General features: G+C 40.4%; 2 protein-coding genes across 2 annotated transcripts; one reads left to right on the top strand and one right to left on the bottom strand.

The window, feature by feature from the left end:
- Nucleotides 1-1,337: 1,337 nt before the first annotated feature.
- LOC108375794 (membrane-bound alkaline phosphatase-like) lies at nt 1,338-2,968 on the bottom strand. The gene is made up of 2 exons (XM_017631943.1): nt 1,827-2,968; nt 1,338-1,685 (listed from the first exon to the last, which is right to left on the bottom strand). The coding sequence occupies exons 1-2, from the start codon at nt 2,946-2,948 to the stop codon at nt 1,356-1,358; spliced, it is 1,452 nt and encodes a 483-aa protein (XP_017487432.1). The 5' UTR covers nt 2,949-2,968; the 3' UTR covers nt 1,338-1,355.
- Nucleotides 2,969-6,051: 3,083 nt separating this feature from the next.
- On the top strand, nt 6,052-11,621 carry Alp10 (Alkaline phosphatase 10). Its single transcript, XM_017631942.1, has 3 exons — nt 6,052-6,069; nt 8,528-9,700; nt 11,203-11,621. Exons 1-3 carry the CDS (start codon nt 6,052-6,054, stop codon nt 11,599-11,601), a joined length of 1,590 nt encoding a protein of 529 aa, XP_017487431.1. The 3' UTR covers nt 11,602-11,621.
- Nucleotides 11,622-12,101: the final 480 nt, after the last annotated feature.

Raw genomic sequence — 12,101 nt, 5'->3', positions numbered from 1 at the left:
AAATTCCCCAAAAATATTCGGCAATAGTAAATCAAATTAAAGAATTTATTTGTACAGTTTAAAGCTCTACCCAGTCGGTCAGCGTTAAGTGAGTAGCTGAAGAGTTGCCGCAGTTAAATTCGTCAGAGTAAACACAATGGCGGTGCACGACGGCTTCCGTCAGTTATCATTTTGATTTGAAAATTATCTTTAAAATTAAATATTTCTTCGGTACGTGTGTGTATGTCGACTTGCTGGAAATTAAAATGGATGAAAACATTGGCAAACTTGTGAAAATAATAAAAATTACTACAATCAACACACAAAATTGTGCCGTCCCGCTGGGCGGTAAAAAGAGAAATACATAAATTTAAATCAATCGAAAAACTTGGGCAGTAAAAACGCTGCCATCCCAATTATAAACCATTCCATATGTCTTTGTGAGTTTTAATTTTGACAGCGGTTAATCGTCGTCCGCTGCAATTCTGGGTAAAGCTTAAGAAATATTTGGTTTTTACTTCATGCTGACCAGTTTTCTCTGAACTTAATACTTAATTTTATATGTTTTGTAAATTCACACACATAGGTGAATACCCTTACTGTTTTAACGTGTTCAGTCTTTGTCTTCGGCCTTTTTAATAAACATTTTTCCAAGAAATTTTACTCGTCGAATAATTCCGAGTGATATAAAATTTGGCATAATTAAAACTAAATTTATTTTACATCGAATCCCTTAACTTTTTGTTCCTTGAAAAGCAAATGTTTCATTCGTAAAAGCATAAACAGACGGCAGCGTTGATCGAGATCAACTCGGGAATTAACTGCAGTTGAGTTAATCCGGATTAACGTTGCCGTCTGTTTAAGCTTTTAGTCGAACATAAATATGTGTGCTTATGGGATAAATACGGGACATTTAAAAAGATATAGACCATCTTGCTTCCTCTATAAAATAAATAGCTTACCAGGACAAGTGGCAAAAAGTACAAAATCGGACGGATGGTCACCGCGATGATAATGCAAAATATCTATTACTTATCGACGCTTACACATCTATACAATTAGATCTTTGTATTTTGTACTTTCCATGAATTTATTTTTCCCAAAATCATTTAAATTAAATATTACGCATTACATACCGTATGTATGAAATACTTGTGATATTTGGTACTATCTAACACGCACGTGTTTCAAGCATTATAAGTACGTCAGTTAATCGCAGACAGCTCATTTGGATAAGATTAATTTTTTTCTATTAAGTATTTATGTACATTGCGTTTTTTGTTTTGCTTTTTAGAAAATATTTTTTTAATATTTATGTATGTACATATGCACACTATATATGCATGTATTCAACAGTCTTATCCAATCACATTCCGTCAGCAGGCTTTCAGACCATCCCCCAAGCACGCCGCATACGCCATCGAATGTGGTACGGTATTTTGTTCATACACGCCGGTGAAGAGATGAGACCAAGGCCCTGAAGCAAATACCGCTACATCTTCACCGCCATGTGTTGCACTCTCCAAGGGAACTGTGGCCGGAAATGTATAGGTTGTCTCGCGAACTTTCTCAGGATTGCGACGCTTATACTTTTTAGTGTTGTAATATTCTTCGAAACCGGGTCCATTTGCGTAACTCAACGCCAAGTACGACTTGTCATCATCGGCTTTGGTTGGTGTGACATCGAAAATATCGCTACCACGATTCTGAAGAAAAAAAGAGAGCGGATAGACATTTAAAAATCGCATACAAATTGCATTTATTTAGCAGATATGCGGAGATTTGGATGATTGTGTAGCGCCACCATTTGCTCAACATTTTCGTATTTTTTTTATTTCGCAACCTACCTGATAGCCGGCATTTGTGAAAGCATGCGAATGATCTGCCGTCACTACAATGAGCGTATCTTCTTCCGATGTCATCTCACGTGCTGCTTCAATGGCTTTTGAGAATTCTACAGTCTCGGCTAATGCATATTCCGCCAAATTTTTGTGATGCGCTGTATCAATACGTCCGCCCTCCACAAAGAGAAAGAATCCGTTTTCATCTTTTTGTAGCATTTCAATTGCGCGCACAGTCATCTCTTTCAGTGTCGGTTGTGTTTCATCCGCGTCCAAATAGTAATCCAAATGTGACTTGTGGAATAAACCCAAGACTCGATCGTAAACACTCAAATCCAAATCGTCTAATTCTTCAAATGTCTCCACGTAGGCATTACGCGTCGACTGCTGTTGATATTCCTCAATCAAATTACGTCCATCCTGTCGATTGCCCTTCTTATAAATTGAAGAGTCGATAAACTCACGCTTCCCACCGCCGAATATCACTTTAAGCTGCTTGCCGACCTCGCCATGTACGAGCTGTTGCGCTATATCGGGCAGTTCTGAATCCCGACCGCAATCTGTCGCTAGCACAGCGTCATTCTCCCACTCACGATCTGCGACATGCGCATACATACCCGCTGGTGACGCGTGCGTTACGCGTGTGGTGGTCACAAGACCAGCCGATTTGCCAGCGTCCAAAGCCCATTTCGCTATCGAATGTACGTGATTGCTGGAATTGCGCATACCTTCACAGTCGGCACGTTCCACACGTCCGTTGACGCCGATTGTGCCGTGATTGCCTTTCACGCCACACAAGTACGCGGTAGATGTGGAAGCAGAGTCGGGCACCATCGTGTTGACCGAGTAGGTCTTCGAAAAGCCGGTGTGCGGGAACTTCTCAAAGGAAAGCTGCTTCTCTTCGCCACCCAGCAGATTGCGCGCTGCCGTAAACGTGTTCACGCCCATGCCATCGCCCAGAAATAGTATGACATTCTTGGCTACGCGCTTGTTAAACTTCGCTGCTGCTTGTTTGCGCACAAATTCTTTACCCTTCTGTAGCCAATAGGCATTTGTGCTCTCCTCGCTCTCTTGTACACGATTTGATAACGCAGAGTTTCGTAGGCCTGGATGCATTACGGTTTCCATGCACTCGCCATCGTTATCAGCGAGATCGCATGCGACGCTGGGCACGGCTTCGGTGGTGTAGGGCGGTAAAGCGGCCAGTAGCAGCAAAGCGACGAAGCAGTATTTCTGCAAATTATGTGGCTGATGCGACATATTATTGAAGACTGTAGTTGAGCGTCTAGACGCGGCCTTTTATAGCGGGTTATATGCACGTACGTATGTATTAGGCACTTGAAGGGCACAGTCTTTACAATCTGCATATGGAGTTCATTGAAACGCCACTATTTTGGGCTTGGCTGTCTCGGTTGGGATAACAGTAACTTATTGGCCAGCAATTTAACTTGATTAGATTATTAATGTGCGAGAAACCTGTAGAACTTGAACGTGACACATGGCTGGCGGTAACTTGGCACCTTGCAATACTCTATAAGTACTCGCTGACGTATATTAGACAGACTATTAGCGATTATCACAAGTCTGAGCACTGGGGTCCACTTAAAAATGTTACGCCTATCTATGTTCAGTAAGCTTTCCAATTATTGAACATGCTTTTCAAATGCTTTCTATTTTACTTTCGTCCAGCATAGCTCATTCTTACTATCACTAGAACCCGTAGAGTATTAATCGCCATTGATACTTATCGTCGCTTTTATTTATTCTCCTTAGCATTTTAAGACTTTTCTAGCTTCTTTGTTTTTGTTTACATTCTAAATAAATTTGAATAAAAACTTTGTCACATTGCAAAAAGTTCAATAGTAGTATTCGGTAGCTTGTGACGTTCGTGTTAACTCTATGCGCTCAGTGTCTTCAATAATGAACAGTCGTTGGCTTATATTGGGGCTTTTGGCCTTCTACACAGTAGCGGCAACTGCGGATGAGTGTAAGTATGGGTCTACTGGAACGGTTGTGAGAAAATGAAAGTGAAACGGGTTTGCATGGGTGTCAGTAGGTCTCTAAACAACTCACTGTGAATTTAATTAATAAAAAATTTGGAATATTGAGAGGCCCAGTCAAGCACTTAGCGAATTAAGTGAGCGTCAAATATTTACTTGTTTATGTTTTTTTTTCTGTATTGAATTTGAGCTATAACGTATTTGCAAATTGCTGAGCGCTACTGGAATACAGAGTGGTTTTCGATGGAATAATAAATGAATTGTATGGGTTTTCCCGCGCTGTGATTTTGATTAATCGATTTGGGTAAACTTTCGTTGAAGATACCTTAAAAAAGAAAAAAAAAATGTGTGTAACATTTTGGTTGCGCCTTTGGCCTTTTCTTCCAATTTGTGGTGAGCGTCTTAATATTATCACATAAATAAAAAGACCCATAATCATAGACTGCCTTCGTTCGGCAGCTGGTTTTTCATTACGATGACCGCTATCGAGCTGAGAAGCTATATATCTGGTACTTCCATCGCAGAAGAGGCCCTTCTCTTTCTGTGCTATTACAAATGAGTACATCGTTGAATACTTTCAGGGTTGAAGCATTTGTGTCAATTCGTAAGACTGGACCAAGCCAGCAGAGCCTCAGTATTATAAAGCCCTGTATGCAGCTCTCAAGAAAACGGTCAAGAAAAAATTGCCATTATTTCGTGTGTGTGTCCAAGGAATTTTGACATTTTTGATTCTTCACAGCCTGTTGCCTCACTCTTTCCTCAAGAAATAATGGAACGGGCATATATTTCCATTGCAAACCTGGGTTGCCTTCTGCTCTTTTTTCACAAAAAACTTTAAAAAATCGTAGTAGAAAGCGTAGTAAATTCCTTAAGAACTGCGTACTGCCTTAAGGAAATTTGACTTAAGAAAATTTCTTAGCCATTTCTTGTACGTCATTTTAAATGGAGTTTTTGCTTTTCTTGAGAGCTGCATACAGGCCTTAAAGCTTCATCATTTTGATACCGTTATAAAGCTCATGCAGCTCCCCGTGTCATCGTGTGTGTGCAGTATTCGCTAGTGTCCTCGCGCAAACGCTTGCAAATCCGCGAAAATTCCGCAAACATTTTTCTCTCGAACAATTCAAGGGCCGCCATGTCAGATGTTTTCATTGTCCATGCTTCCGCACCATACACCAGCAGGATCACGAGAGAGGCCTTTACTTCTCAGTTGCTTATTCAGTCCAAAATAGCGCTTGTTGGGAAGAGTGGTTCTCCATTGGATTTCGAGGTCCACATTATTATCGGGGTTAATGCTGCTTCATAGATAAGCGAAGTGTTTTACTTTTTTGAATTTATGGCTGTCAACAGTGACTGTTTGTTTTTATGGCAGGGGATAATTCGTGTTTTCTTCATTCAGCACGCTATTTGCTACTCAGCAAATTTCGAGAAGTCAGCCCAGACGCCGATGATGTCGATATCAGTTCTTATAAAAGAGTGTAGTTGAGAGATACAGTCCAGCGCTTATTATCTTCTCCAGCAGCATATTAGAGAAGTTGTACGATGGCGGGTCTCCTTGCCTGAAACATTGTTTAGTATCGAACAGCTCGGAGAGGTCCTTCCCAATTCTGACGGAGATCAAAGTAATTTTTCATAGGCTCATTAGTTTCGCGGGGAGTACACATTCGGACGGCGCGCCATAAGAAGAGTCCCTTTTCGTTATACCGAAGGCGGCTGTAAAAATAGCCGTGTTTATTTTTTTAGGGACCTCTCCGTAAGACGCCTAATTTTCTCGTTCTTACTACATATCGCACAGCATTTCCCGCTGTTCGAAGACGTGTTTTGTGGAATATAGGTTTCGCTTCCATGTTTAGCGATCTATAATGTCCACAGATAGCTCCCGCGTGTGCTAACAGACTAGGTCTTAAAGTCAAGCAGCGAAGGTGCAGGCTATTCATTCTAACTGCAGTTTTCCGATGGCGAACCTTCCTTATGCTAATTTTTTGCTGCTGATCTGAGTAGCTGTTTTGTCCTTCTCTAAAATTTCGAGGTGTGTCTTCTGTCTATCACTATACAATCGATTTGGTTTCTGGAATCTAATGCTGCAGACCATCATTCTTCAAGATCCGGCGAGCTCGATCAGCCTCAGTCCGCTATCGGATGTTTCGTTGTGGTGGCTGAATGCTCCGACAGTGGCACCTAAGCCAACTTACTTTCCCGCCCTATAGCTCATCGGCAAGCATGATTTTTATAACATGGGAAGTGCAGCGCTAGTAAGTGCGCTAAGAGATTCTTGACGAGACATTGACCACACTTTGATGCAAATTGTGACGAGACCCTCGTCCACTGGGGTGAACGACACACGTTTCTTGCATATTACCGTAAATTGTATTTCTTAGAAAGCGGTGATGTTAGCTTCAGTCCTCCAGAGAATGTTTAAAGGGCCTTTCACATACAACTTTCCTCGCTTTGCTTGACAGTTCAAACTTTGACAACAAAGCGCGAAATGCAGAAGGTATGCTACAATAAACGCTTTAACAGTTTTTGCGTTCTCCTTTTCCTCCATATTTTTTATGTGTAAAATAGATAACAATATAATACTATGCATTAATAATAGCAATAAAAATTTTACCCTATTTTTGTCATTAAATGCAAATGCAAGCGCACGAGAAAAGACACATGTAGACAGCTGATTGCCAAAGCGGATAAAAGTTGAGAGTTGCCCAAGATTTTGCTTCGTTTTGCTTTGCTTTGCTTCAAACGTTTTTTATGTGAGCATACTCATGCATATGCCTACATTGATCTTATATGTCAAAGCAAAGAACTATCAAGCAAAGCGAAGAAAGTTGTATGTGAATCAGCCTTAACAGAGCGAATATTTTTTGAAGAAGGTTGCCTACTGTTTAAGAAGCTAAAATATGGGCGCCAAATGAAAGAGATTTGAGGAAGCTTCATTTCGTAAAAGGGTTGCCATCTTTTTAAAGAGTAAATTCTATTTAATCAATAATTTATGTTAAATATTAAAAAATATTGTCACTTGGAAAGGTATAACAAAGAATTTTTCGGAAATATTTTTAGAGGGGTTGCCATCTGTTTGAAAAGTTGAACCCAATTTGATTATTGAGCTAAATGTAGATACTATTAAAACTGTGTATCAAGAGAGAGGGGGTTAAGAAAAATATATTTTGAAAATGTCTTTGAAGGTTGCCACCTGTTAACAGAGTTAAATTCAATAAAAGAAAATTTGAAAAATATTGTTTTAAGGCGGTTGCCACAGGTTTAAAAACTAAAGTTGAATTCAGTTAATGGCCAGCTCTGGCTGAGTGGTTAGAGGTTCATACTACCACTCCGTAGGACCTAGGTTCGATCCTTGGTCCGGGCAACTTCTAAATTAGAAAAGCTAGTTTTTCTTAACAGTGGTCGGCGCTGGGCAGGCAATGGCAAACTTTGGAGTGTATATCTTCGAAAAGAAAAAGCTTCTCATAAAATCCATTAATATTAAATTAACAGGTTAAGTAAAATATTGCAATCGAGGTATTTTACCACCTGTTCAAATTGTAAATATTTTTTTTTGTAAGTGAAATAGAACACAACAATATGCTCTTGACAAGAAACAAAAACTTGGTTAATTAATTTTTTATTTATACACATTTATATTCAGGTGATTATCGTAATCCAGCTAGTTTTTCTGTCTTAAGAAATCTTTTGAGGGCAAGGCAAGCCCCAACCAACCGTTACAATATGAAGAACAATTTACCAACATCAGGGTAGTTTTTAACACTAAAAGTTTTTCAGGGTAAAATACGAGTTTCAATAAAATTATTGGCTGCATTTCTTTATTCATTCTGAACGTTTGGAATAAACTTTTTTGTTTATTTATTCTTTAGAACGTTCCTGATGATATGTTGACGTATATTTCAAACACATTCTGTTTATTCCGGCTGCGAAATTGGGTTATCCGGAATGTATAAAGAAACGCAGCCATTATTTTTCTTTTTCATTACGTAGGAAAGCATAACGTCAAAACGAATTTCGCATGCATGGTGCCGCAGACAAGAGCTAATAAAAAGTCTTTTGACAACAAATTATCAGCTCAGATAAAACAATATTGTCATAAATTTTATAATAAAAAAAAAGATTTTCACTTTAAGCTCTTTGTTGCAATGCACTTTTGCAATCATAAAACAAAACAAAAATGCAAGTGAAATGGTTCTATAAGTCATTATTTTTTTTAAATATAGATATTGCCAATCGCGATAGTATATATATATGTCAAAGTTAATCGCTCTGCATATTGACCAGTTTAACCAGCCAAATCTATCACTAATAAAACATTCAAATGGCAACGCAAATCTTAATGGGAACGTGCGAAAAAAACGAGATACGTAAACACATTACTTACCCTGAAAGTTTGCTCACTTAAATCGTATCGCTAATCTAGTATAATCAGGCGACTTGGGCGTTATACACTTAGTCAGAGAAAGATCATAAAAGTATTATTCAAAACAAAATGATTAGATGGACGTGAAGGGGATCCCCGTTTAAAATAAATCAAACTCAATAGGGTTTAGGGATTCACGAAATCAATAAATATTGTAAAATGATTATAGATTGGGATTCGCAATATTTTTTTTTTTTTTTGTGATAGCTTGGCATGTCTATATAGAATAGCCTCGATTTCCAGGTGTATCATAGTTCATATTTCAGTAGACTTGATTTCGAAATCATTAGAACTTCCTCTGCCCTACAGATCATCCCAGAACGAATGGACCATGCCTCAAAAGCCTTCATGAAGACTCCTCAGAGCAATCGACGGAGTACTGGGTGAATAAAGCCCAAAATATACTTGCCGAGAAGCTGAAGCAAACTTCGCACCTGAATACGAATCGCGCCAAGAATATTATACTCTTTCTCGGCGATGGCATGTCTGTGCAGACAACTACCGCCACGCGCGCCTTTCTTGGCGACAGCTCCGAACAGGTCTATTTCGATCGATTCCCTTACACTGGACTCTCGAAGACTTACGCTGTCGATAAGCGCGTACCGGACTCCGCCTCGACGGCGACCGCCTACCTGAGTGGCGTGAAGGGAAACTATGGTACGATTGGTGTTAATGCACAAGTGCCGAAGTATGATTGCGATTTAGCAGCCGATCCGAGCACACACACGGAAAGCATGGCCAAGTGGGCACAAGATGCTGGTAAGTGGACGGGTCTGGTGACAACTGCGCGTGTTACACACGCTTCACCAGCGGGAGTTTATGCGCACACCGCACAACGTGGCTGGGAATACGATGCTGCGATAGAGAAAGACGGTTGTAGCGCAACAAAGAATGTGGACATTGCACGCCAGCTAGTTGAATGGCCAGTGGGTAAAGGTTTGCGCGTGATTATGGGTGGCGGACGGCGTAATTTCATCGATGAGAGTTATTCCGATGAAGAGGAGGCGGAAGGTAGACGTACCGATGGACGTAACTTAATCGAAGAGTGGTTGGAGGATAAGCGGGAGCAGTGCGTCCGCGCAAAATATGTGTGGAACAAGGAGGGTTTGAATAATGTGGATTTTAACGACACAGAATATTTGTTGGGTCTCTTTGCCTCGTCGCATTGTCCCTACCATGGCGACTTGGAACGCAAGAACTTGACAGACAGCGTGCCATCTTTGAGTGAAATGACACAAGCGGCCATCGAACTGTTGAGTCAAAGTGAAGAGGGCTATTTCTTATTTGTAGAGGGCGCTAGGATCGACATGGCGCACCATGTAACACGCGCTCATCTCTCGTTAGAGGAAACTGCAGAATTCGCGCGTGCCGTGGAATTGGCGCGCAATCTGACAAGTGAGGAAGACACATTGATCGTAGTGACCGCAGATCATTCACACACAATGACAATCAATGGATATCCGGTAAGTAAATAGGCGTCAAGGCAATCACCAATGATATTGGGTTGAGCAAAAAAAGAAATTTTACTTTTACTTATAGCTCCAAAATACTAACTAATTTGAAATGGCATATGCATCTCGAGATATGGCATTTTAATGAAAGCATGTTAGAGCGTAATTTAAAGGGAAGAGTACATGAAACAAGCCTTAATATCAGTTTTTAATAAGTCAAAAGATATTGTACTTAGAAAATGGAGATTATAGAATCTTCTCTTCGTAGCATTTTTCTTTGGGAAATCTCATTAAACCTCATTCTAGTCGGTGAATTATTGAAAGCGTCAGCTTAAACTACTTACATATCCCCAGTTCCAAGCAGTAACCACAGCTCCTACATATTTTTCTACCTTCGCATCCCCAAGCTCACTAGTCAACTTCCGTTGTAGTCCCAAAGGCCTTTCAGGCGTAGCATCACGTAGTATACACGCACTCTTAGGAAAGGCATTATACTACTCTGACCATACATCCTCAGCCCCACTCGCTGTCGGTATAGTCGTTATTTTTTTGGTAGCGCTGTCATCAAGCTCTACTAGCTTTAAGCCTAGGAAACCTACTGCTTCGACGGATAAGAACCAAAGAGAAAAGGGTGTTAGCTGAAGGGATTAAACGCGGCTAGTAGAGAGTTGGTTGGTGCCGTTTGGGTACCTTCACTAGGCGAATACATGTGAGGGTATCCTGCTACTATATCCAAACTTTAATAACGAAAACAGTTAAATAGATCTCTCGAGGCAGCTGAAGCTCTTCATACTTTGATGGTTGCACTACAAGGACGGAATTCTCGTTGCGAGAGTTGGTAAACGTGATGATTGCCTCTGAATGTGGTTTATAGCCTATTGTATAACTTCAGTGTCAGTGGTTATGTGATATAGGTCTGGATCTCATCTGAGAGATCGTGGAGAGGCCTGCTGACTTACCTTAGACATGCCTCTCTTTCCAGAAAGCGTATCTTCGGACGATAAACGTTGTTGCTTCGGAGATCTAATCTTAGTGGATAGATGCTTTGCAGTCGCTTAGGAAAACTTTCTTCTTAGCTCTTACCACTACACTAATACCCCGAAGAATAGTCTTAGAACGCATACAATGTAACAGGGGTTCTCCTTACCCACTCCTCATTGCGTTCGCACTTACAGGTGAGCAGATGCTGGAGATTTCAGTGAGACCTTAAGCCGAATAAGCGTCCTCTCTTTTTGCCGTGACCCAAGGCCCCACTACGAAACGACGAAAGCACCATTGACTGGTGTTGGAAATTTAATTCAAAAAGTCTCTTCAAAAACAAAACGAAAAAACTTTTCGCTCAATTCAAAATTTATGATCTCCATATTATCAAAACTTTCCCTAAGTTCTCCGAACACAAGAAAAATTCTCTTGGGCAGAAGAGACAATTAAAATTATTGTACTTTGGCCTAGTATAAATATGCCGATCGATACATACATAGTTATGCATTTTTTCTAATTTAACGTTTCTTTAGACACGCGGCTCCGACATTTTCGGTCTGGCTCCCGCCAACGCAGATGATGACTTACCCTACACCATACTTTCCTATGCTAATGGTCCCGGTTTCTCAAAGACATACTCTTCCAAGAATGGCCGAAAAGATTTGAGCGATGCTGATTTAGACGATCCTAGTTACAAATATATGGCAACTGTGCCCTTGGAATCCGAGACTCATGGCGGTGACGATGTGGCAGTATATGCTTCAGGTCCCTACGAGCACTACTTCTCTGGCAACTATGAACAGTCGAATATACCAGCGCTGATGGCATATGCAGCCAATATTGGTCCTTTCCAGCAGTCCACTCTGATCACGAAAGTTAATTTAACGGAAAAATATGCGAGAAGTATACCAAAGCGCTTAGTAAAGCTGTGATTTCAACACAGATGTTTCGTAAAACTATTTGACTTAAATACATATAATAAATTTGTATGCACGTACAGTCAAGTGCAAAAGCGAATTGTACTCGAAGTGTTTTTATTTCTCTCACACACACATACACACACTCAAGTTATATGTATGAACGTGTTGGTTATATGCACAAGTATTTGTATACGATTATTTACCTGTGCTTGAGGCATGCAACTTATGTGTGTATGTGGCTACCGCGCGATCTGATCCTAAGTAAATACATCGAATTTAATAAAGTTTCAAGTGGTTTTCGTTAGTTTGGCCATGGCTGGAAGCGAGAAATTTTTCTCATGTATTCGTATGTGTATGCATACCACCCACCCACCTCATGGTATTCGAAAACTGGTGGGGGTACGATGAGGCCTGCACTTGAAAGGGCACTACAATAAACCACAACACTATTGGTAAGCCGTAGGTGTCAAAGTTACAAGAGCATCGGCGGCAGAAAAGAAGAGTCCTTGAAG

The sequence above is a fragment of the Rhagoletis zephyria genome, unplaced genomic scaffold (genome assembly GCF_001687245.7).
Source record: "Rhagoletis zephyria isolate East Lansing unplaced genomic scaffold, Rhagoletis_zephyria_1.1 Rzeph_scaffold_09439, whole genome shotgun sequence".
Taxonomy (NCBI): domain Eukaryota; kingdom Metazoa; phylum Arthropoda; class Insecta; order Diptera; family Tephritidae; genus Rhagoletis; species Rhagoletis zephyria.
Note: the sequence above shows the minus strand (reverse complement) of the source record. Positions and strands in the feature narration are given on the sequence as shown.